The 26,713-nt window shown below is 49.6% G+C and overlaps 1 protein-coding gene across 3 annotated transcripts in view; it reads right to left on the minus strand.

Moving 5' to 3' along the window:
* NCAPD2 (non-SMC condensin I complex subunit D2) overlaps positions 1-26,713 on the minus strand; it is a 108,895-nt gene that overhangs the window by 48,497 nt on the left and 33,685 nt on the right. For 2 of the 3 annotated variants that reach the window (XM_063962434.1, XM_063962435.1), the window contains exons 22-29: positions 23,321-23,496; positions 23,066-23,171; positions 22,843-22,981; positions 22,579-22,734; positions 15,005-15,182; positions 14,835-14,929; positions 2,939-3,019; positions 2,414-2,597 (exon numbers count right to left, since the gene is read on the minus strand). In XM_063962434.1, the coding sequence (XP_063818504.1) occupies positions 2,414-2,597; positions 2,939-3,019; positions 14,835-14,929; positions 15,005-15,182; positions 22,579-22,734; positions 22,843-22,981; positions 23,066-23,171; positions 23,321-23,496 (1,115 nt within the window). The remainder of the gene's footprint in view (positions 1-2,413; positions 2,598-2,938; positions 3,020-14,834; positions 14,930-15,004; positions 15,183-22,578; positions 22,735-22,842; positions 22,982-23,065; positions 23,172-23,320; positions 23,497-26,713) is intronic. The other variant, XM_063962436.1, reaches the window with a different exon arrangement.

Consider the following 26,713-nt stretch of genomic DNA (forward strand, 5'->3'; position numbering starts at 1 on the left):
GGACTCTCGTACAAGAGTAGTAAAGAGGCAGGAGAAGGGTCAGGCGGAAAGCCCTGAGGTCTCCCCCATCGGCGGACCATCTGACAAAACACCTGGGGATTGAGTGTCCACTTCCCCGGGTGCATGACCTGGCGGCTGAGAATCAGATTCCCAATAGTCCACCCCTAGAATGAAGAATGCCGACAAAGTCACAGCGTCTTCCTCTGCCCAGAGGACAACGTTGGAGACCTCTCTCATCGCCGCACTTGTCTGAAGAGAGAGGATCTTGACCTGAGGAAGAGAAAACCCTCTGACGAACCGTGTTGAGAACCATCCCCAAGAACAGAAATCTGTGCGAGGGGCATAAGTGGGACTTCGGGAAGATCAGGATCCACCCGTACCAGATCAGAAGATCCTGGGTTATCTGGATATTCCGAAGCAATAGGTCTGCAGGGTGGGTCTTCAGTAGTAGACTGTCCAGATAGGGTACAGTTGTCACTTCCTGCCCTTGAAGCAGAGCCATCCTGACTGCCATGACCATAGTGAACCCTCTGGAAGCGAGAGAGAGACCAAAAGGAAGGGCCTGAAAGTGGAAACGCGTATCCTGTATAGCGAACTGGGGAAAAGCCTAATGAGGAGTTCAAATGGGAACCTGTAAGTAGACATCCTTGATGTCTAAGGACGCCGTAAACCCGTTTTGCTCCAAACTGGCAATAACAGACAGAAGGGACTCCTCAAAAAAATGGAATGAGATCCTTTAAGTTCAGAACAGGCCTGGCCGAGCCGTCCGGCTTTAGTACGAGAACAAAGCCTGAGAAAGAGCCCAGTTTCCGATGATTTGAGGGAACAGGGATCAGCACCCTTGCTGACAGAAGCTTCTTGAACGCCTCCTGCAGGACGACCCTCCTGTCGTCGGAAACCGGCAAACCCTTGGTGAAGAAACACTGAGGCGGGTAGCCTGTAACCACAAGTGATGACATCTCTGACCCAAATATCTGTACCGGATTGTACCCAGGCCTCCCTGAAATACCACAGACAAGCTCCCACCCTGGGATCCCCCAAGTACTGCCGGATCTTCTGCTGACTGAGTGGCCCCGCACGCAGCGGTGTCTGGCCATCTCCAGAGAGCCAGTGTCTCCTTCAGCCTGGGGAACCAGCCAAAGCTGCACGCAGCTGCGATGGGACCCCGCCGGCAGCTCCCACGGCTGCCAATCTATGAAGAAAGAAGAAGAAAAAAAAAAAAAATTACATCTTCAGAGCAATCCCAAGAGTGACCAGCTCCCTTGGGCACAAAATAAAGACTGGCTTGGAGTGGTGACATAGTAGGGGAGGAGCTAGTCACATGGTTATAAATTTAAAGTGCCAGCTCCCAGTTACTGCCTACTACAGTGGTGGCCAACCCGCGGCTCTCGAGCCGCATACGGCTCGAGCCGCTCCCGGCCACAACACACTCACAGCAGCAGGGCTCCAGCGGCGGTGTGTATCTTCAATTCTGCCCCGGCCCGTGAGCCAATCAGAGCTCGCGGACCGGCAGCTAAGGCTCCCGATTGGCTCACGGAGGGGTAGGAGAGGCGCACGCTGCGCTCTCCTTCCCCTGACAGCAGCGCAGTAAGCTGCACTTTTTGGGGGGCGGGCGGGGGGGTGCGTGCCATCTAGAGGACTCTTCGTCAACATCCAAATAATCCTCAGTACCCGAACCCTCCTCCACCGCATCTTAGGGTGTGTACACGGTGAGATCCCTGCTGCTATGTTCGATTTTGACTATGCAATTTCCCTTGAACTCCCCCAGAGCCCAGATAGTACAGATTTTGACTATCTGTGCTTGAGATTTTGTCTATGTACGATTTTGACTAAGTGCCACTTTTGACTATACTTTATACTCGATAGTACACTAGATAGTCAAGATTGACTTGCCTGCACAGTCTATCTAGCCTTACGATACCGACCCCATGGGAGCGCGCATCGGATCGAATCTGTATCGCAAGCTGCCTAACACCATGAGATATGCACTAACTTTTCATAAGATTTTGACTATATAGTCAAAATCTTACAGATTTATCTCACCGTGTGTACACACCCTTAGCCTGAAGAACAGAACTCAGATTCTTGCCAGACGGAACTACAGCAGGACATTGACACTTCCGGGGTCTGTTTTTATAGTGAGTATGTATCTTTTGACTAAATAGATGATCGGACCATGGTACTCCCACTATAGCCTTTCATTCCTTCAACCTCCTCTTTTTGGGGGTGGGGGGGAAACAACACAAAAGAGGTTAGTGCTGCCGAGAGACTGCTCAGCCATGGTTGCAGCGGGAGCACTGGAGGGCTGCATGTTGGCAATACAACAAGGCGCAGCGACATAGAGGAGAGCCTGAAGAAGTGGCACATACAACACAAAACAGGTCCGAGATATGTAAACGGAAAATTGACCCACCTTCAGTTCTGGCTTTGCCCCCCTGCGCATCTTTCCCACGGTGCTCATAAAGGAATTGTACACGGCATCATCGCTCAGCTTGTCGCCATAACAGTCAAAGCAATCTTGCATCTTACTTAGACCTTTCTCAGAGAATGGCAGAAGGGACAGACAATGAGCAAGATCCCTCCACTGACGCTCGGTCCTAGGAGGAAGGTAAAAGCTATATTGTTACAGACCAGCAGCATTGTTTATGGATCAGGGAGGAGACTATGTGAAAGCATAAAATGGGCATTAAGCAGACATAAAGGGACAAACAGCATGGAGCCATGCAAAGGAAGGAACGGGAAATCATGGGTGTGGGAAGAAGAAAGAAGAAAACTTAAAAGTATTGGAGAAAGGAAGCACACTGTGGCCCATCTGCAAAAAACACTCCGTGGCCTAGTGGTAAGATAAGAGGTGTTCTATCCACCTGCTATATTAAGGAGAGGTTACAAAGTGTTTCAGTGGCCTATGCCATACAGTACGGAGGATATCCGCTTTTACCTGGCTGTACGGAATCTGTGGCACATCTTCTCCACCAAACTCTCAGTCTGCTTGTCCTTCGTGATATACGACAGGAGGTGTCTGAGAGGAATAAAAGAAAAAACTAAATTAAAAAAAAGGACCCTGAACAGTAGATCATCACTTAGAGACCTGCATTCTACTGGTAAATGCAGAGAGTCAAAGCAGGTTATGCACAGACTATAGAACGTGAAAGAAGAGAGGATTTTGGTACTTACTGATAAATCCATTTCTCTGAATACTCTAGGGGACACTGGAGCGTTTTTAGACATTAGGGGTGTGAAGCTTGCAACCAGAGGTGTGGCACAATCTAAAATTAGCATTGTCTGCACAGCCAGTTCCTCCCCCTTCACATCCCTCCTCCCTCAGTTTGGAAAATTTGACTGAGAGAATAGGACATGACACTACAGCACATGGCGAGGAACCGAACCGTACAACATATCAAACAGCATCCAAGAAACTCTTAACTAAAAAACCAACGCTGTTTGTACAAACTTTGTGAACAGGAAGTTTGAACACAGCAGGTTGACAGCACTGAGGCGGGTGTCCAGTGTCCCCTAGAGGATTCAGAGAAATGGATTTATCGGTAAGTACCAAAATCCTCTTTTCTCTTTCATCCACTAGGGGACACTGGAGCGTTCTTCGACATTAGGGGACGTCCCAAAGTAATCCCCCAGGGAGGGAATGCTGTCTGTGGCCTGCAAAACTAAACGTCCGAACTTAGAGTCCCCGGACGCAAAGGTATCAAACTTGTAAAATTACGCGAACACGTGGGCTGAGGCCCACGTAGCCGCTCCGCCAAGTTGAGTAGTGGAAATACCACTGGCAGCCTCCCATGAGGCACCCACAGATAGGGTGGTATGAGCACCCGTCTGAACCGGAACCTGTTTACCACAGGAAATATAAGCTTGCCGGATGGCAAGTCTAATCCATCTAGACAAAGACTGCTTAGATGCTGGCCAACCCTTCTTTGGCCCATCCTAAAGACAAACAAAAAGGTCAGACTTTCTGAAGGATGACATAACTTGTACGCATACCCGTAAAGCTCGGACAACATCCAAGGACACGTCCCTATCTGCGAGACCCTGGAAATATGTACCACAATTGGCTGGTTTACGCGAAACCCCGAAACAACCCCTTAGGAAGGAAATCTGCTTTGTACGGAGTTCTGCCCAAGCCTCCTGAAAACTTAAAAAGGGACTTTTACACGATAAGGCTCCCAACCCAGAAATCCGCCTGGCCGAAGCCAAGGCAAGCATTAATGTGACCGTCCAAGAGAGTATTTCAGGTCTATTCTTGCTAACGGCTCAAAAGTTGGATCACAAAAATTCCAACACCAAATTTAAGTCCCAAGGCGCAGTGGGAGGACGAAAAGGGGGTTGGATCCTCAGAACCCCTTGTAAAAAGGTTTGAACCTCTGGCAAGGATGCTAACCGCTGTTGAAATAGGATGGAGAGAACCGAAACTTGACCCCTCAGAGAGCCCAGCATCTGTCCTATCTCCAGACCGGCCTAAAGGAAAAGTAGAAGTCTGGATAAGTGGAAGTTCGTCGAATTCCACCCACGTTCTTGACACCAGTCCAAGTACCTCTTCCAGATACTGTAGTAGTGTATGGCTGTGACCGGCTTCCTAGCAGCAATCATCGTAGGAATGGCCGTTCTTGGTATCCCTCTGTTTCTCAAGATCCGGGTTTCAATAGCCACACCGTTAAATGCAGACTGTTCAGGTCTGGGTGTTGGAACGGTCCCCGAGAGGGCAGGTCCTCTCTCTGAGGTAACAGTCAAGGATCTTCCGCTAGTAATCCTCGCAGGTCTGAGTACCAACTCCTGCGGGGCCAATCTGGTGCGATTAGAATCGCCCACACTCGTTCTCGTTGCAACCCTTTTCAGAACCCTGGGTATGAGTTGGAAAGGTGGAAACATGTAAACCTTCCTGTAACACCAAGGAAGTGTTAATGCGTCCACTCCTGCTGCTGGATCTCTTGCCCTGGACACATATCTGGGCAGCTGATGGTATTGCCGAGACGCCATTAGATCGACTTGAGGTAGACCCCATCTCCTCACCATCATATCAAAAATCCGTGGATGGAGGTACCACTCTCCCGGACGCATGTCCTGGTGACTGAGATAATCTGCTTCCCAGTTCTCCACACCCGGAATGAACACTGCCGAGAGGATGATGTTTCGCCTTTCTGCCCACAAGATCTTTGTGGTTTCAGTTAACGCCATCCCGCTCCTTGTTCCTCCTTAGCGGTTTATGTATGCCGTCATCGTGACCTTGTCCGACTGCATCCTTATGTGTTGACCCATGACTTGGTCTTCGGCTAAGAAAAGCGCATTGTAAACTGCTCTTAGTTCGAGAATGTTTATGGGTAGGCTGCGCTCCAGTAGCGTCCATCTGCTCTGAAACCGATGCTCCTCTAAGACGGTACCCCAACCTCTGAGACTGGCGTCTGTTGTCAGGATACTCCAATCCCAAATCTCTTGCCTGCTGAGAGATTCCCATGCAACGACCACCAAAGTAAGGAGGTGCGTATGCGTGGTGGAAGTCTGCTTCTTCGATGTAGAAGCCAGTGTGATCCTGCTCCCTGAGCAATGAGGTTCATCTGTAATGGTCGGGAATGAAGTCTGTCGTACTGGAGAGCTTCGAAAGACGCAACCATCTTCCCGAGAAATTCCACACCGAGGTGTAGAGAAACCGTGAGCCACTAATCTCTGTAGGTCCTGGACCTTGTTCTCTGGTAAGAATACTCAATTGTACAGTGTCCAAGATGAGACCGAGGAACTGAATCCGTTGAGTTGGCATGAGGTTGGATCTCTGGAAATTCACAATCCACCCATGTTGACTGAGAAATGGATGAGATGTCTGAACATCCTTGATCAACTGTTCGAGAGGATGCCTTGGTTAGCATGTCATCTAGATAAGGTCTAATCGTGACCCTCAACAGTCTCGATTCTGCAACCATGATTGCCATGATCTTCGGTAAAGATTCTTGGGGCCGATGATAGACCGAACGGCAAAGCCCTGAACTGGTAGTGATTCGTCAGCAGTGCGAACCTTAAAGTAAGCCTGGTGAGGGGCCCAGATTGGGATATGCATGGTCTAAGCCTGCAATGACAGACTGGATTGATTCCAGCTTGAATTTGTAGACCCTTAGAAACCAGTTTAAAACTTTGAAATTGAGTATCGGCCTGACCGTCCCGTCTGGCTTTGGCACGACAAAAAGATTGGAATAGAAAGTCGTTCCTCTCAGAGGTGGGAACCGGAATAATGACCTCTGACAGTAGCAATTTTTCAATTGCTGGTAGTAGTGCTTTTGCTTTCTGAGGGCACCGAGGCAATCCCCTTGTAAAAAACTGACTGTGAGGCCTCTGTGTAAATCCAGTTTGTACCCTAGGGAGATTAGGTCGTTTATCCCAAGTTCCGGTGAGGTGTAGGCCCAGATGTCCCGAAAACCTTCCAGACTTTCGCCCACCAAGGGGGATCCCAGGTGAGCCGGGAGACTGTCCTGCCACGGTCTTGTCAGCAGGTTTATCCCGCTTTATGGTTGCTGTCTGTGAGTGGCCTCTACCTCTGCCCCCACGTACTTGTGTACCAAAACCTCTTCCTCGGGCTCGAAAGGACTGCGATCTAAAGGAATTACACGCTGGTCCCGAATAACCTCTCCTAACCTGTGGAGTGGCTCTTGTATAAGGAGTAGGCAGAAAAGTGGACGTCCCTGCTGTAGCTTGCAAAATCCACTTATCCAACTCTGGACCGATAAACATCTCACCCCCAAAGGGGATGGATTCTACCGCCCCTTGGTGTCAGAGTTTACACGCCATTCTCTGTCCGTCTAGCTGATATGGCTGATGCAGAGATGCGCGATGCTATCCTGCGAATATCCTTAGAGGCTTGACACAAGTATGAAGCTGATTCTCAAATGTGTTCCACCAGTTGGGTAATTTCTTCCAAGTCATTTTCCCCCTCAATAGCCTGTACTATACGTCCAGACCATGCTCCCATGGTCTTGTTAACCCAAGCGCCGACGACACCTGCTACAAAAATTGACTTTAAAGCTGTGTCAACCTCTTAAAGTAGTTACATTAGGTAATGGTAAGATTGTCTTCTTCGACAACCTTCCTAAGAAAACATCCACTACCGGTGAAGTCTCCCACTTATCCATTACACCCTTAGGTAGGGGATAAGTTACTGTAAACCCTGTTTGGAAGTTTAAAGCGTTTGTCAGGTTGTTTCCAAGCCTCCTCCATTTGAGATTGGAGGGAGTTAGGAATGGGAAACGCTGCTGAACGCGGCTTTTGGGATTCAAACAATTTGAAACTTCTGGATCCTTTACTTATTCTCCTTAAAGTTTAGGATCTCCGTCGCCATTTCGATTAAAGAATCAAGACCCGAGATTGCAGTGTCCTCCTCTGGCAAATCGGCGTCTAGGTTAGATTCATTAACTCACCTTCCTTAGTATCAATGAGAAGACACTCTTCCTCCTCTGCTTCCGGTACAAGAGGAAGAGGCTTTTTAACGGCCTTGCGCACTCTAGTTACTGCTTGTGCGGGAGGCGTTAACCGGATGAGAAATTCTTCCATCATCTTTGAGAATCCCGCAGCCCTGATTGTTGCGTGCAGGATTCCACCATCTCATTGGAGATTCTATCAGCAAGGTTATCCTTCCCTGACCTAGACGGAGCACTGCTCCCAGGTGGAGCGTCCTTGTCTAAGCAGGAATCGCACACCCCGGAGCTGCCATCCGCGTGCTCTACATGCAAACATAATGGGTCTTGGAGGTCTTGGTTGGTGTTTTAGACATGTTGACTAAAACCCCTTACCAGACTGTGTTGCAGCGCTTTCACCCTTTAAAACTAGGAAGAGAATGACTGATAGATGACGGAAACAAAAAGGTATTGAGTTGCCTGGCTGGAATTCTCTATATTGTAGAGAAGGAATAATAAAAAAATAAATAAAAAAAAAAATGTTTTTATTTCTTTTGTCTTTACACCAGCAGACTTGCAACTGCCACACACCCAACTGTAAATCAGCTACGGTGTTAGAGTTGGCTTCACTTGCTTCTTAGTATTTTCTGTAGGCTCTTTGTAATAGAGCACCTTTGAAAATAAATCATAATCAGATTATATTTCAGGAGATCCTCATTATAGCATTTCACCAGCAGAGGGCGCTGTCTTACTATTAACCTATAACGGGAGAGGTTCACTCCATGCTCCTCAGTTTTTCTGGCGCCTGCTTGTGAATTTTAAGATAGCCGCCAATATAAAAAATTATGGACACTTCATTTAGGAGGGGGCTCTTCCACTGGTGAGCCCCCCTGTCCACACTCTTGTATTTACATGACTGCTGAAGGGAGCCCTACTTGCCGTAGTGGCCGCCCTGTTCGCGCACTATAAATCCCCGTGGCTGAGGGAATCTCCTCAGTCGCTTCTCACTGCAGCGTCTCTCCTCCGGCGGCTGAGGGTATCTGCTCAGCCGCGCGGTAATGCGATCTCCCGCTGGCCGGCGCGTGCCGGGACCGCTCTCATCAGGTCCCGTAACGGCGCCACTTTCTGATTGCCTCTGGACTGACAGGGAAGACTGTACGCTGCTTAAGAGATCCCGGCCCGCTTCACACTGACCGCTGCCTGGAGCGCCGCTGTGGGGAGCTGCTAGCAAAGTCTAATAAAGACCCATAGGGAAAATATATAAATAAATGAATGAATGAATGAATGAATTAAAAAAAAATTCTAATGCTACTTCAACTCCTGCGGGGCCATTTTAAAACAACCAGTACTCACAGTTGGTGCCTTTTTATAGAGATGCAGACCCCTTTAGCTGGAATCATTGTCTCCAATCCTGAACTTTGTCCCCCTTTTATTAGGGGGACGCAGCCTTTTCTTCTGGTAAAGCCTGCACCCCCTTTCATTTAGGTGGGATTGGGCATTTACCATCTTTTCTTTTAAAACCTGCACCCTCCCTTTAGTTAGGAGGGATTGGGCCAGTATAAATGGAAAAAAAATAAGAATTTACTTACCGATAATTCTATTTCTCGGAGTCCGTAGTGGATGCTGGGGTTCCTGAAAGGACCATGGGGAATAGCGGCTCCGCAGGAGACAGGGCACAAAAGTAAAGCTTTTACAGGTCAGGTGGTGTGTACTGGCTCCTCCCCCTATGACCCTCCTCCAGACTCCAGTTAGGTACTGTGCCCGGACGAGCGTACACAATAAGGGAGGATTTTGAATCCCGGGTAAGACTCATACCAGCCACACCAATCACACCGTACAACTTGTGATCTAAACCCAGTTAACAGTATGATAACAGAGGAGCCTCTGAAAGATGGCTTCCTAAACAATAACCCGAATTAGTTAACAATAACTATGTACAAGTATTGCAGATAATCCGCACTTGGGATGGGCGCCCAGCATCCACTACGGACTCCGAGAAATAGAATTATCGGTAAGTAAATTCTTATTTTCTCTATCGTCCTAAGTGGATGCTGGGGTTCCTGAAAGGACCATGGGGATTATACCAAAGCTCCCAAACGGGCGGGAGAGTGCGGATGACTCTGCAGCACCGAATGAGAGAACTCCAGGTCCTCCTTTGCCAGGGTATCAAATTTGTAAAAATTTACAAACGTGTTCTCCCCTGACCACGTAGCTGCTCGGCAGAGTAGTAATGCCGAGACCCCTCGGGCAGCCGCCCAAGATGAGCCCACCTTCCTTGCGGAATGGGCCTTAACAGATTTAGGCTGTGGCAGGCCTGCCACAGAATGAACAAGTTGAATTTTGTTACAAATCCAACGAGCAATCGACTGCTTAGAAGCAGGTGCACCCAACTTGTTGGGTGCATACAGTATAAACAGCGAGTCAGATTTTCTGACTCCAGCCGTCCTTTAAATGTATATTTTTAAGGCTCTGACAACGTCCAACAACTTGGAGTCCTTCAAGTCGTCTGTAGCCGCAGGCACTACAATAGGCTGGTTCAGGTGAAACGCTGATACCACCTTAGGGAGAAAATGCGGACGCGTCCGCAGCTCTGCCCTATGTCGAATGGAAAATTAAATAAGGGCTTTTATAAAACAAAGCCGCCAGTTCAGATACTCTCCTGGCCGAAGCCAGGGCCAGTAACATAGTCACTTTCCATGTGAGATATTTCAAATCCACCTTCTTTAGTGGTTCAAACCAATTTGATTTGAGGAAATCTAAAACTACATTTAGATCCCACGGTGCCACCTTAGGCACCACAGGAGGCTGTATATGCAGTACTCCTGTGATAAAAATCTGGACCTCAGGGACTGAGGCCAATTCTTTTTGGAAGAATATTGATAGGGCCGAAATTTGAACCTTAATAGATCCCAATTTGAGACCCATAGACAATCCTGATTGCAGGAAATGTAGGAAAACGACCCAGTTGAAATTCCTCCATCGGAGCACTCCGCTGCTCGCACCACGCAACATATTTTCGCCAAATACGGCGATAAAGCTTCGCGGTGACTTCCTTCCTTGCCTTGATCAAGGTAGGAATGACTTCTTCTGGAATGCCTTTTCCTTTTAGGATCTGGCATTCAAACGCCATGCCGTCAAACGCAGCCGCGGTAAGTCTTGAAAAAGACAAGTACCCTGCTGAAGCAGGTCCCTTCTCAGAAGTAGAGGCCACGGATCGTCCGTGACCATCTCTTGAAGTTCCGGGTACCAAGTCCTTCTTGGCCAATCCGGAGCCACTAGTCTTACTCCACTTTGCCGTATAATCCTCAATACCTTTGGTATGAGAGGCAGAGGAGGAAACACATATACCGACTGGTACACCCAAGGTGTTACCAGCGCGTCCACAGCTATTGCCTGCGGATCTCTTGACCTGGCGCAATACCTGTCCAGTGTTTTGTTGAGGCGAGACGCCATCATGTCCACCATTGGTTTTACCCAACGGTTTAATAGCATGTGGAAAACTTCTGGATGAAGTCTCCACTCTCCCGGGTGAAGGTCGTGTCTGCTGAGGAAGTCTGCTTCCCAGTTGTCCACGCCCGGGATGAATACTGCTGACAGTGCTATCACGTGATTCTCCGCCCAGCGAAGGATCCTGGCAGCTTCTGCCATTGCCCTCCTGCTTCTTGTGCCGCCCTGTCTGTTTACATGGGCGACTGCCGTGATGTTGTCCGACTGGATCAACACCGGTCTTCCTTGAAGCAGAGGTTCCGCCTGGCTTAGAGCATTGTAGATTGCTCTTAGTTCCAGAATGCTTATGTGAAGAGACTTTTTCAGGCTCGACCACACTCCCTGGAAATTTCTTCCCTGTGTGACTGCTCCCCAGCCTCTCTGGCTGGCACCCGTGGTCACCAGGATCCAATCCTGCATGCCGAATCTGCGGCCCTCCAATAGATGAGCCTCCTGCAACCACCACAGAAAAGATACCCTTGTCCTCGGCGACAGGGTTATCCGCAGGTGCATCTGAAGATGCGACCCTGACCATTTGTCCAACAGATCCCTTTGCATGGAATCTGCCGAAAGGGATTGCTTCGTAAGAAGCTACCATTTTTTCCCAGGACTCTTGTGCATTGATGTACAGACACCTTTCCTGGTTTTAGGAGGTTCCTGACCAGGTCAGATAACTCCTTGGCTTTTTCTTCGGGAAGAAAAACCTTTTTCTGAACTGTGTCCAGAATCATCCCCAGGAACAGCAGACGAGTTGTCGGCATTAATTGGGATTTTGGAATATTCAGAATCCATCCGTGCTGCTTTAGCACCTCTTGAGATAGTGCTAAACCCATCTCTAGCTGTTCTCTGGACCTTGCCCTTATTAGGAGATCGTCCAAGTATGGGATAATTAATACGCCTTTTCTTCGAAGAAGAAATATTATCTCGGCCATTACCTTTGTAAAGACCCGAGGTGCCGTGGACAAACCAAACGGCAGCGTCTGAAACTGATAGTGACAGTTTTGTACAACGAACCTGAGGTACCCCTGGTGTGAGGGGTAATTGGAACGTGGAGATACGCATCCTTGATGTCCAAGGATACCATAAAGTCCCCTTCTTCCAGGTTCGCTTATCACTGCTCTGAGTGACTCCATCTTGAACTTGAACTTCTTTATGTACAGGTTCAAGGACTTCAGATTTAGAATAGGCCTTACCGAGCCATCCGGCTTCGGTACCACAAAAAGAGTGGAATAATACCCCTTCCCTTGTTGTAGAAGAGGTACCTTGACTATCACCTGCTGAGAATACAGCTTGTGAATGGCTTCCAAAACCGTCTCCCTTTCTGAGGGGGACGTTGGTAAAGCAGACTTCAGGAAACGGCGAGGTGGCTCTGTCTCTAATTTCAACCTGTACCCCTGAGATATTATCTGCAGGATCCAGGGATTTACCTGCGAGTGAGCCCACTGCGCGCTGTAATTCTTGAGACGACCGCCTACCGCCCCCGAGTCCGCTTGCGAAGCCCCAGCGTCATGCTGAGGCTTTTGTAGAAGCCGGGGAGGGCTTCTGTTCCTGGGAAGGAGCTGCCTGTTGCTGTCTCTTCCCTCGTCCTCTGCCTCGTGGCAGATATGAATAGCCCTTTGCTCTCTTATTTTTAAAGGAACGAAAAGGCTGCGGTTGAAAGGTCGGTGCCTTTTTCTGTTGGGGAGTGACTTGAGGTAGAAAGGTGGATTTCCCGGCCGTAGCCGTGGCCACCAAATCCGATAGACCGACCCCAAATAACTCCTCTACGCATCGCCTGTCCACTGTCGTGTCCATAAAGCTCTTCTGGCCGAAATGGACATAGCACTTACCCGTGATGCCAGTGTGCAGATATCTCTCTGTGCATCACGCATATAAAGAAATGCATCCTTTATTTGTTCTAACGACAGTAAAATATTGTCCCTGTCCAGGGTATCAATATTTTCGATCAGGGACTCTGACCAAACTACCCCAGCACTGCACATCCAGGCAGTCGCAATAGCTGGTCGTAGTATAACACCTGCATGTGTGTATATACCTTTTTGGATATTTTCCATCCTCCTATCTGATGGATCTTTAAGTGCGGCCGTCTCAGGAGAGGGTAACGCCACTTGTTTTGATAAGCGTGTTAGCGCTTTGTCCACCCTAGGAGGTGTTTCCCAGCGCTCCCTAACCTCTGGCGGGAAAGGGTATAAAGCCAATAACTTCTTTGAAATTAGCAGTTTTTTATCGGGGCACCCCACGCTTCATCACACACGTCATTTAATTCTTCTGATTCGGTAAAAACTACTGGTAGTTTTTTCACACCCCACATAATACCCTGTTTAGTGGTACCTGTAGTATCAGCTAAATGTAACATCTCCTTTATTGCCAAAATCATATAACGTGTGGCCCTTTTGGAAAATACGGTTGATTCGTCACCTTCACTACCGGAATCAGTGCCTGTGTCTGGGTCTGTGTCGACCGACTGAGGCAAGGGGCGTTTTACAGCCCCTGACGGTGTTTGAGGCGCCTGGACAGGCACTAAGTGAGTGTCCGGCCGCCTCATGTCGGCAAACGACTGCTTAAGCGAGTTGACGCTATCCCGTAATTCCACAAATAAGGCATCCATTCTGGTGTCGACCCCCTAGAAGGTGACATCCTCATATTTGGCAATTGCTCCGCCTCCACACCAATAACGTCCTCATACATGTCGACACACGTACCGACACACAGCAGACACACAGGGAATGCTCTATACGAAGACAGGACCCACTAGCCCTTTGGGGAGACAGAGGGAGAGTCTGCCAGCACACACCAAAAAGCGCTATATATGACAGGGATAGCCTTATGATTAAGTGCTCCCTTATAGCTGCTTTTATATTAATATATTGCCATTTATTTTGCCCCCCCTCTCTGTTATACCCTGTTTCTGTAGTGCAGTGCAGGGGAGAGACCTGGGAGCCTTCCTGACCAGCGGAGCTGTGACAGAAAATGGCGCCGTGTGCTGAGGAGATAGGCCCCGCCCCTTTTCCGGCGGGCTCGTCTCCCGCTATTTAGTACATTTAGGCAGGGGTAAATATCTCCATATAGCCTCTGGGGCTATATGTGAGGTATTTTTAGCCTTTTTAAAGGTTTACATTTGCCTCCCAGGGCGCCCCCCCCCAGCGCCCTGCACCCTCAGTGACTGCCGTGTGAAGTGTGCTGAGAGGAAAATGGCGCACAGCTGCAGTGCTGTGCGCTACCTTAAGAAGACTGCAGGAGTCTTCAGCCGCCGATTCTGGACCTCTTCTTGCTTCAGCATCTGTGAGGGGGCCGGCGGCGTGGCTCCGGTGACCATCCAGGCTGTACCTGTGATCGTCCCTCTGGAGCTTCATGTCCAGTAGCCAAGAAGCCAATCCATCCTGCACGCAGGTGAGTTCACTTCTTCTCCCCTCTGTCCCTCGTTGCAGTGATCCTGTTGCCAGCAGGAATCACTGTAAAATAAAAAACCTAAGCTAAACTCTCTAAGCAGCTCTTTATGAGAGCCACCTAGAATTGCACCCTTCTCGGCCGGGCACAAAAATCTAACTGGAGTCTGGAGGAGGGTCATAGGGGGAGGAGCCAGTACACACCACCTGACCTGTAAAAGCTTTACTTTTGTGCCCTGTCTCCTGCGGAGCCGCTATTCCCCATGGTCCTTTCAGGAACCCCAGCATCCACTTAGGACGATAGAGAAATAAATAAAAATAATTATAAATTAATTATGCATGGAGCAGGAGCTCCCGTCTTGTGCTTGTACCTCCTAGGCACAATTTTCCAAACTGTGCAGACAATGCTAATTTTAGATTGTGCCACACCTCCGGTTGCAAGCTTCACACCCCTAATGTCTAAGAACACTCCAGTGTCCCCTAGTGGATGAAAGAGAAAAGTGATTATGGAAGACACCATAATCTTAAATACATAAAATGAGACAAGAGCCAATGTTTCAATGTTTTCCCTGTAAATTACCTCATGATCTTCTGAAAAGGCTCTTCCTCAACGCCACACTCAGGATCAGAGAGGCGGCTGATGATATCAGGCAAGAGATTGTACACAGCATTGCCCTGGGGAAATAGAATATAGCGGTAATAAAAGGACTCCTCATAGAACATTTCTCTCCTCAACCCTGATCTACGTACCTTGTTGGACAATTCAGTGAAGAAGTTCTTGGCCAGAGAGGCTATTTCTTGGTCTTCATCTATGAGAAGCACAGCCATTTCACTCACTTGTCCTTTGACCTTGACCATGTCCTTCAGAATCAGATGGGTCATTACAATGGCTGAGGTCTTCCGGACAACACAGGACTCATCCCGAAGTCTAAAGAACCAATAAGGAGTGTTCGTATGAATTCGGTGAAGCTTCTTAGGGTTTTGCTTGGAAGTCATAAATACCGTCACCTCAATGATAGGTCAGACACACAGACTGAGTACTCGTAAAGATGGTTAAACAGGTAAAGAAAAAAAAAAAAAAAAGCCAAAATTACACAGACTTTATAACAGAGCAAGAGGAACCACAGTACAAGGGGTGTGCAATAAGTTTCCGGATGTGCAGTGCATAGGTAGACACAATCTGACTGTCTGGTCAAGAACTGTAATCTCACAGCACAGAACCATATATAAGTAGCTCTGCACACTGAAGAAATCAGCATGTTCTCTTTCTTCCCAAACTCATTGAGCGCAGACTGCTAGCTGCTTTTGGGGAGGAAGCACTGTCCGGAACCAACGTGTTTGAGTAGTTTGCAGAATTTTGGCACGGGAGGCGCTCCCTGGAATATGAGCGCTGTGGGCAACTTGCATCCGCCATCACAGAGAACAACGTTGCTGATGTGCCAGCCATATTTGAGGTAGACGCCTGGGTGATCGGGGCCCAGTTAGAGAAGGAGAAAGGCAACTCATCGAGATCCATCTACTTGATACTCCAACAAAAGCTTGGCCTGAGCGAGATTTCTGCACCCAGGATGCCCCATCAGCTCACTCAAGAGCATAAGGAGGCTTGGGTAACTTGGTGCCGCAACATGATGGCCAGGTTCAATGGCGCTCACTCAAACTCTGGGTAATCATCAGTGGCAAAGAATCCTGGATCTACAGGTTTGACCCCAATACCCAGTGAACCCCAGTTGGAGATGCATTGCCACAGAAGTCCAGATGTGAGCACAGCATGGCCAAACAGGTGGTGGCTGTTTCTGAGACCAACAGTGGTCATGTAGCTGCCGTACCATTCGTGCAACAGTGCACAATCACTGGGGACTGGTACGCTAACCATTGCCTGCAAATGCTGGTAGTCTTTGCCAAGCGCCATCCAAGAACTTGCGCCTGTGGTACCCTTCTTCATCATGACAATGCACCTGCCCACAAGTCCAGGAAAGTGGTGGATTTTCTGGCCCACGAACGCATCCAGGAGCTTGGTCATCTGCCGTACAGTCCAGACCTGGCCCCTGCAACTTCTTGGTGTTCAAAAAAAATCAAGCGCAAGATGCGTGGGATTAGTTTTGAGTCACTGGAAGCTGCAGTGGAGACCTTCATCCAGCATGTAAAAGGCATACCTGCTTTGGACTGGTCTAGCTGCTCCACCACGTTGTTTATACAACTTTTCATAGACTCCTCTGGGGGAATACGTTGAAAAAAAAAAAATTAAATGTTCACTTTACAAATATAAATACTTTTTGTGCATCTGGAAACTTATTGCACAATCCTCCTAGTCTAGTAGGAGAAATCAGGATTTTGGTACTTACCGATAAATCCCTTTCTCAGATTCCACAGGGGCCACTGGAGCGTAGTTACAATGGGGAAATAGTAGGCAGTAATTGGGAGCTGGCACTTTAAAATTCTCACACTGTGGCTAGCTCCTCCCCTACTATCTCCCCTCCAAGCCAGTCTACGTAAAACTGTGCCCTATGAGAGATGGAATAAACAAACCTTAAGGTAGAGGAGGTTAATGACGCCCTGTAAACCAGGATAATCCAAACTAAACCTGGAACAGAACCTGACAAAAACCAGGCTAGCCTGAACTCAACAAGCAGTCATATATTGATCTGCAAACCTTTAAGCAAAAAACCAGGATGATGAACAGCGCTGGGCGGGCGTCCAGTGGCCCCTGTGGCATCGGAGAAAGGGATTTATCGGTAAGTACCAAAATCCTGATTTCTCCTTCATCCACTAGGGGCCACTGGAGCGTAGTTACAATGGGGACGTCCCAGAGCTCCCAAAAACGGGCGGGAGAGCGCTGAGAGTCCTGTAAAAACTGCTCGGCCAAACTGTGATGCAGAGGCCGCAAAAGTGTCAAACTTGTAGAATTTGACTAGACGAATGTCGGTCCGACCAAGTAGCCGCCCGACAAACTATTTATGGAGACCCCACGGGCAGCCGCCCACGAAGGTCTTACAACGCGCGTAAAGTGCGCTGAAATGGAATACGGAGGCTCCCTAGCAACCTCCAAGAAGACTGTCTGATGGTCAGATGTATCCAACGGCCCAGCGTATGTTGGGACCCCGGCTATTTAGCACGGGAGCATTGTACAGCACAAAGAAGAAAAACACTTCGTCGAATAGCCGAAGACCTCTGTAGGGAGAGTCGGCGAGCCATGACAACATTCAAAGAGGACCAAAAAACACTAGTGTCAGTTTTGTCGGAAAAATGGACATCCCCTCTGGAAGAAACGACCGCTGAGACCGAAGCTCAGCCGGGGGAGTTGCCAATAGAGCACTCCCTGAAAAAGAGGCCGAACCTACGGCCGCTAGGCTAATCTCTTTTGGAAGAAAACCGAAAAAGGCAGAGACCTAAAATTCAGGTCAGTGTGGTATGAAGCGCAGCGGAGCAAAACCTCCCAGAGAAACCAAAGATGACGGCTGAATGGTAACTGAAAGAAGGGGAAAACCCCTTTTATGCTTATTATGTCCCATACAGTTTTCCAAAAGTGGCAAAAGCGAGAAGAGGTAACAGACTTCTGAAATCGGGGCTCGGTAGGCCTAACCAAACTAGGGAACTACTCCCTTCTGAGGTCTCGTGAACAGTCACACGGTTACACGGTACCAGTGTAAGATTGAACAAAGAAAAAGTTGTTGAAGTGGACAGTCCAGTCGAGGTAGTAGCCAAGGCTCCTCTACTGACAACAGGTGTATCTGTATCTTCAAGTCATGTGTGGCCCAACCAGAGCCACCGAGAGGACTAGCACGCATAATCCCCTCCTGTGTTACCGAACCTGAGGTAGAAATCAAAAAGGGAGGCAGGATAGAATAACCAGAAAACTCCCCGGAGCCCTGAGGGCCTCCTCGGCTACTGCCCGAGCTCACGTCCGAGAGTAGTAAAGGGTTAAAAAGTCAGTCAGAACGCCCTGAGGTCGATCCGAAATCTCCGCCCACAGCGGACAAAACTCCGGGGAATGTTTTCTCACCCGGGAGTCTGACCTGGTGGCTTGACCTGGAAAGAAGATTGTTGTCCCCCGCTCAGAGAGGAATGTTGTCCCCCGCTCAGAGAGGAATGTAGGCGACCACTCATTGCGTCGCAACTTGACTGAAGGAATAGAGTACCTGGTGCCGAGGAAGGAAAAATCCTCTGACGGACCGTGTTGAGAAACGTCTATGAGGAGCATAAATTGGATCTGTGTTGAACCAGAAGCTCCTGGATCCTCCGGATATTCAGAAGCCACCTAATGTACAGAGTGGGAAAGCAGCAGTAGATTGTCCCATTAGGGAACCAACGTCACCTTCTGCCCTTGAAAGTTATTCTGTGATCTTCCTGAACTCTGTGGGAGCGGAAGACAGACCGAAAGGAAAGGACCGACAGTGAAAATGAGAATCCTGTAATGCGAATCTGAGAAAAACCCAACCAACGGAAATCAGTAAACAGGCATCGCTGAAGACAAGGGACACGTAAAAACTCCCTTTCTTGTTCAAACTAGCAATCACAGACTGAAAGGATTCTAAGGCCAGAATAGGTCTGGCCGAGCCAACTGGCTTCGGAACGTGAAAAGAAAACAAAGGCCTGAGAACTGTCCCGATTCAAATGATATGTGAAAAACAGGGATCAACACCCTTTGCGGTTAGAAGCATATGGAGCGCCGCCTGCAGTATGACTCTCTTGTCATCGTAAATCGGCCGACCCCTGCCGAGGGACTCCTGAGATGGTTGTACTCTGAAATCTAGTTTGTAACCGCCCAAGCCTTCTCAGTTCTTCCCATAGGACCACCGACCTGCGCCTACCCTGGGACCCTCCAGGTGGTAGGAAAGTCTGACCTGTAGTGGGTTTATAGGAGGATGCTGAACCTCTGCTTCAGTTTTTTTTTTTTTTTTTGAGATCCCCTGGCGACTGAAATATCGCCCGTGTGGAGTCGAAAGTTTTTGAAGGGGCACGGAAAAATCTAAAGGAAAGACCGGTAAAGGTCTGTCTTGGAGCTGGGGCAGTATTAGGAGAAAGCAAAGTGGACTTACCTCCAATGGTTCAAGAAATCCTGCAGAAAGTTCCTTCCCCTGAACCATCTGCCCCGTAGGATTACATGTTCACCTGTCACAGTCGCAGACCCAGAGGTCGTCGGTTTAAGACAGCCCAAGCTAAAATGCAGGGTCCGAGTCTGCAGACGTGGAGACCTTCAAAGATCATAGAGCAGAATCGTGATTCGGACCTGTACCAAAGTATCAATTGATCCTGATGTGAAACATCCTGTAACCTAGAGGACAATTGTTCCACAACCTACCTGCTCCGGACAAGGTAGAACCATGCTGCCGTATATGTCTTCAATGGGTCCCTGAACAAGGTTGCTCAGGAAAACGGCAGCTTGTTGGACCGGCGATACATCGAGGGGTAAACCCTAGAGAGGTTCTGATACCATCTCCTGCCGACTGTGGGGAGAGGATAGGGAAAACAAACATTGTTTGATACCTGATATTGTGTATTCGGGTGTCTGCCGGCCGCCTACCGGAGCCTGCCCAGCTCATCCGAGACTGGGCCAGTCGCTGTCATTTCGTCATTGGCGTCGAACCCTGATGGACTTGACGTGTCCGCCTCCTTTACCTGCAGTACCAGACGAACTGCTGTATAATGCACCTGGATATTCTGAGACACAGGTTCAGACTCCACAGAAAACAGACATCATTAGTATTGTAACCTGGAAGGTTAGCAAGGTTCCTTTAGAAACCTGGAGAGGTGAAATGACGTACAAGATCTCTGGTTAATAGTGACATTACCTGCATAATCTGAGCTGTTCAAACAGGAGTGTTCTGCCGGTGCGTGGAGGGCTAAGCAGATGGCTCCGCCGCATACTTCACACCTAATAGGGAATTCTTTAACTATCCCAGGTGAGAGGAGAAAAGGTGGGTTAAAGAAACACAGCCCTATGTAAGGTCTGCACTATAATGTGTAGTGACCGACACGATTCAAATAAACTTTCTGGAGCAGCGGAGACCTGAACCAGTAGCGCCGCGCTGTGGGACAGGAGTCTTAGCCCTAGGCTATAGGAGCTCCCCTTAAAGTTTCTTTATTTTCAAACCCTGGTCCCCCTGTACAGATACCCGCTACTAGCGTACTGAGCCGCAGCGCTATTTGTCTGATGCCTTACACGCATTCCCCAAATTACAAATAGCATTAGTAACTAGTGACACCAAGGAATAATAAAGGGAAGGCAACACCCCGCCCTGTATGTAGTGTATCGCTAAATTTAGGTGCACCAGATGTTTCTCGGAGGTTCCGCTGGCTTTTCAAAATGGTGACCAGACTGAGAAAAGATGGGGGAAAATGTTATGTGGCAAGGAGGTATTTTGTTATTAGAAAACATTGCGGAAGTGGTTTGTTTTATCTTAAAGATGTATGTGGACACATCTGTACAAACTACACACAATTAGGGCACTGGTGGGAACCAAACCCATGACCTCCATGCCGCAATGCCAACCACCACACCATCCGTACTGCCCTATATACGGTATTGTATGCATATATCTATATACATACCTCCACACACATATATATATATACATACCTATCTATATACATACCTATCTATATATATTCATATCTATATACATACCTATCTATATATATTCATATCTATATACATACCTATCTCTATCTCTATCTCTATCTCTATCTCTATCTCTATCTCTATCTCTCTCTATATATATATATATATATATACATACATACATACATACATACACACACACCCACAGTGAATCCAACCGTGTATGTGAACCCAATAGGGTAGATAAATACTGTAGTATATGTAGGGTAAAGAAATTGTGCACAGTAGATTTTTAATCATTAATGAGATGAGCCCCAGCTCCTGTAATAGAGCAGGCTCCTGTATGAAATGCCAGGCAGAGGACTCTCCTGCAGGGAGGAATGGCTGCCAAAGTCAGATATTACAAATATGTCAGCAACTCCCTGCACAGAAAAACTAAAAAACCCCCTGAGACAGGATTTGTGCCTAGAGGCAGTGAACGCTGCGATCCGCCGCCGGGAGCCCGCTGAGCAAAGCGGGAATAGCCTTCACCCCCACATCCTACCTTTATCCTCCCTGAACAGCCCGGAGAGGGAAGGGAGCTTGCAGCGGCCGGGGAGCGGTGTGACAGTGAAGCGGCGGTCCTGTAGCGGCCGGGGGACGGAGAGCGCTTAGCCCGCCGAACAGAGCGGGAGTTAGCTCCGCCCCCTCCGCTTCGGCGCCAAATTCAAACCTGCTCTACAGTAAGCGGGAAGCGCCCTGTATCTCCCCGGCCGCTTGTATGCTGTGGCCGGGGAGCGTTTCATGAACAGAGCCCCATGTTTTTGTTATTTTTACACCACACTGACATAAGATGGCGGCAACTATAAAAGGCAACCAGCCTTGGATTCAACTAACATCTCACTGTTCTGTATCCCCCGGCTGCCTTCTGCAGCCGGGTAGTGAAGAGCGCTGAGCCAGCTTACAGAGCGGGCTGAAGCTCCGCCTCCCATATAATGGCGCCAAGTTCAAATTAGTAAGCGCCTTTGATGCACTCCAGCCTTCTATGACTGGAGAGTATAGGGGTCCATACATATGTTGAAAACTGAAACTGTAAAACATACATCAGTCTGGAAGGGGGGATGTTTGTACTCACCACACTTTAGGCGTACTCCAGCTCGACCCCGCGGCCCCGACACGCGCCGCACGCAGCGGTGTCCGGTCCCTTTTGATACTCATCTTCTGATGGAGTGGCCCCGACACGCGCCGCACGCAGCGGTGTCCGGCCATTTTTGATACTCACCGCTGCCATGCTGCCGGAATCTTCTGCTGGATGGAGTGGCCACGACACGCGCCGCACGCGGCGGTGTCCGCCAACTCAGGAGAGCTCAGTGTCTCCCTCAGCCGGGGCCCATCCCGAGCAGCACGCAGCTGCGATGGGACCCCGCCGGCAGCTCCCGCGGTGCAGACTGGCAGTGGCTGAGCTGCCAGTCTGTGCATGTGTGAAAGAAAAAATAAAATAAAGAAAAAAGAAAATTTTCTTCAGCTAAACCCAAGTGAACCAGCTCACATCAGGCACTAAACTAAGACTGGCTTGGAGGGGAGATAGTAGGGGAGGAGCTAGCCACAGTGTGAGAATTTTAAAGTGCCAGCTCCCAATTACTGCCTACTATTTCCCCATTGTAACTACGCTCCAGTGGCCCCTAGTGGATGAAGGAGAAAGTCAAATACAGATGTGTCCTCAAACACTTGGCGGCTACATTCTATATAATACATGTCAAGAATTTTTTTTTGTGAAGCTTTTTACCTGGCATAGAGGTGTGGGGTCCACGGCTCAATAAGGTTGGGGAAGCGGATGCTGAGGTCCCCTAAAGCAATCATTATATTAGAGCGCACCCGCGGCAGTACGGACTTCTCCAGAAGAGTGAAGATCAGACGTAGGTTAGAGTCACAGAAATCAGAGCTGGAGAGAGAGCAGAATGAGGAGTTACCGCAGAACTCAACGGTGGGGCTGTTAAAGAATTTATACAAAAAAAACAAAAAAACACCCATTAGAAAATCCAGACGTTACCTGATCATCATAAACTTGGTGAGAGCCAGGGAGGCCGCTGTGCACAGGTCCGGATCCGTGTACTTCGATGAGCTTTTACAGACCCGGAGAACAAGGGGCAGAAATGCAGACAGGTACTGTTGCCCTACGGAACAAAGGCCTTCAGTTGGCCCATACAGAGACCTTCTACCCAACTCAGTAACAGGCACCCCCCCTCTGCCATGCTTCCATGTCCCACACTTACCGCCAAGTAGCTCATTGTCACAGATCTTCTGTATTAGTTCAGCATCGGCGTCATCTGCAGAGGCGCCCACAAGCCCCAGGTCTTCTTCCTCCATACTCTCGTTCCCCTGGATAAGACAGAGCCTAGGAATCAGACAAGCAGCGAAATGGTCTTCCCCAAGCAACGTGGGTATATCACTATTCATATTCAGACATCTACTACTACACTTGCCAACACCTATACTGTATCAGTCAGTTACCCAAATGGAGCGCTCACCTTTTTCTTACTTCGCTTGTTCTTCCCCAGTTTCTCCGCTTCTTGTTCCTCCTTTAAGACTCTTCTTCTCCTGAGCTCCGCACTGACTGTACATTCCAAGTGTATCACCAGCTGCAGTGCCACGTCCCCTGCCAGTGACAGCAGGTGGGTGAGCAGGTATGCAGACACTGCAGTTGCTGAGAAATGAGAGAGAAACAAATCTCAATTATAGGCAAAACCTGCAGCTACGTAATGTCACTACAAAGTCTAATATGCTTCCCTCCACCCCGTATCCAGAACCCTGGGGGCTGCCGTTTTCCCAGGCCATTTCCATTCTTCTCAGCAACAGCTGAGGTTTTACAAGTGGCAAATGGGGAGGCAGCAGCAAACAGGGAAAAGAAGCAACACGGCTGCCAACAGCACTCTGGGGGTCATTCTGACCCGTTCGCTCGCTGCTTTGTGTCGCAGCCGAGCAAACGGGTCCCTACTGCGCATGCGCCGTAGTGCGCCGGCGCATGCCAGACAGGCAGAGGCGATCGCTGGGCGGGAGGGGGCGGAACAGCGGCGTTTGGCTGCCGTTTCTTGGGAGCTGTCCGGCCAACGCAGGCGTGGCCGGACCAAATGGGGGGCGGGCAGCAGCGGCTGCAAGACGTCACACGCAGCCGCTGCTGGCCGGGGAGCGACTAGTAGCTCCCGGCCAGCACGCTAAAGCTGCGCTGGTCGGGAGCTACTCTTGAAGTGCAAAGGCATCGCCGCTGTGCGATGCCTTTGCACTTCTGCAGGGGGGGCACCGACATGCGGGGCGGGCTCGGAATGACCCCCTCTGTCCCTGTGGAAGGGAAGACAGCTGTAAGAGACCTGCATAGCCAGGGTCGAACACTTTGCTCAAGCTGGCTTAACCATGTGTCTGTTGAACCCATTCAATCACCCCTGCTGTCAGTATGTGGTTGCTGAATTCCTGCATCATATGCTGCACAGGTGGCTAGCGGCCACTAGAGTTTATCGTGGCACAGGCAGAAATATTACAAATGTCCCAACCAGGTCCTAGCCCCGGACACACTCACCTAAGTGAATCAGGAAGGAATGATGAAAGAAAGTGAAGGGAGATAGTGCAGAATGACTATAAAACAGACAGTAGAGCAATGAGCAGTGTACAGTCTGGGAGACTACACACTGCAGTGTCCCTACAAGTGCACTGTGCGACACTGGTTCCAGCTCCCAGTACAGTATGTTGGCGCTGTTACAGTACAAGTCTGCTTGCACACCTCAATATTTACTACTGTGCCATCATGTGATTTTTACTAGTCAGAATCTTGCTCTCTATCAGTAGTCTCTGAGAAGGGTAGGTTTCGGGTGGCCAAATGGCAATTCTGGACATGGCCAGGTATAACGTTAGTAGGCACACCATATTACTCAGACTGCACAGATATTTAATAGAATTCTACACATTGGCGTGGCCTGACCATGGAGGAGAGCAGTCGCAGCTCGGTATAGCTCCTGCTCCACTAACACCAAAATACCCTCCTAGCCTGCCCAGATCCACTCTCCCATACCGCCCCCCGGCAACATATATCCCCCCAACACCACCGCTGACAAAAACCCGTGGTCGCGGAGTCGGGGAGCGCCGTGGAGGCTCCCGCGGACTGCGGCCCACTCACAGTCCCCAAGCCGGGGCCTAAATTACAGCGCCAACCCGCCGGACCTCCGCACGAGCCGTAGCGACGGGACCCACCATCAGCCCACCTTTGCTGGGACTCGGGAGGCTGGCGGCCGTCCGCGGACGAAGGTACGTGCTAGACGGCCACTCCGGCTGGCGGCGGCAGCTGACTGAAGGGAGGGTGCATTCTCTCCCCGGCGCGGGACCCGGCGGCCATCTTGCCTTCAGCCGCTGAGAGTCGTGTAGCAGGGACGAGACCCGGGGACGAGACACCTACGAGGTAGGCTCTCTGCCCACACTCTTGACCCCTGACAAAAACTGACTGTCACATCACCACAGAGGAGACAAACCACCGCACCCGGAGCAGCGGCTGCTGCCCCCCCCCCCACTAATTCCTGCTGCCATTTACTGGAGAGGAGGCCTAGCAATACCTGGCTAGAGCTCCCCTGCCTATACACTTGATATAGCTGGCACATCTACCAAACGATCAGCCAGCCTGCAGCCGGAGCTCGGGGCAACCCTACCCCCATAACCCGGAAGACTACTGCCCCACTCCCTGCCTCCCCGGCCCGCGGAATACGGCAACCGGCAGACGTATCTGCCACACCCTCACAGGCAGAAACAAAGATATCAAGACACAGGGAGACGGGAGCCGCACTGAACAGAACGTCACTCCACAGTGCGGTGAGGAACTCTTCCTCACCTACCTATTTGTTTATTTGCCTATTCTTGCTTATGCCCCGCAGTGACGGGATGATGGCCTGAGGCCTACGGTCTTGGCCCTGTACCACACCTACCTTTACAGATTCCGGGACCTCACCCCTACGACAAGTCCCCCTATGCCTCACGCCCCGCATCTTCCCTACCCCTGGTGCTGTACAAACATGATGGAAGTGCACTGAAAATTATTACTTAATATGTGAGGCCCGTTATATCCTTTACTACTTACATCCCATGCGAGTGGATTCCACATATCTATCCAGAATTACCTGCATGGAAAAGTTCCTGATCCATCTGCCCTTGATGTCCGCAGGCACTGCTCAACACTCAAGACGGTACCCCTCGCGGCGAGTCGTCTGATTCCTACCACTCGACCGCTATCCCAACGTTCTCGCAAATCACGCCCGCTTACCAAACAACCAAAGATGAAAAATAAAGACCTGGTAGCGGTCCTAGGGCCGCTCTTAGATGAGAAGCTGGCGGGCATTAAAGAAGCCATCGAATCTTCCTCGACACTGCTGACTCAGCATTCCACCCGCCTCGATGAAGCGGAACAGAGGATATCGACCCTGGAAGATAATTTAGAGGAAGCCCAACGCTCCCTACAGGCCAGACAGCTGGAGGTCTCTGACCTATCGGAGAAGCTTGATGACCTCGAAAATCGCAGCAGACGTAATAATCTGCGGGTCATAGGTATCCCTGAATCGGTGAGAGGCCGCGAGCTCTCAGACCTCCTTTCATCTAGCATCCCGGAACGACTGTCTATAGATCTAAAAGGAACCCCCCTCGCTATCGAGAGAGCCCATAGATTGGGACCCGAAAGAAAAAATTCCTCGGGACGCCCTCGCCCAGTCATTGTGCGTTTCCTGAACTATGCAGACAAAGCGAAACTCCTTGACCATTACCGCAAGGCCACCGACCTCTACGTCAATGGAGAACGCCTTCTCATTTTTCAGGACTTCTCCGCATTGGTATCCAACAAACGCAGAGAGTTTGCCCCCATCTGCAAATACCTCTTTGACGCAAAGATCAAGTTC

Source organism: Pseudophryne corroboree, chromosome 3 (genome assembly GCF_028390025.1).
Source record: "Pseudophryne corroboree isolate aPseCor3 chromosome 3, aPseCor3.hap2, whole genome shotgun sequence".
Taxonomy (NCBI): domain Eukaryota; kingdom Metazoa; phylum Chordata; class Amphibia; order Anura; family Myobatrachidae; genus Pseudophryne; species Pseudophryne corroboree.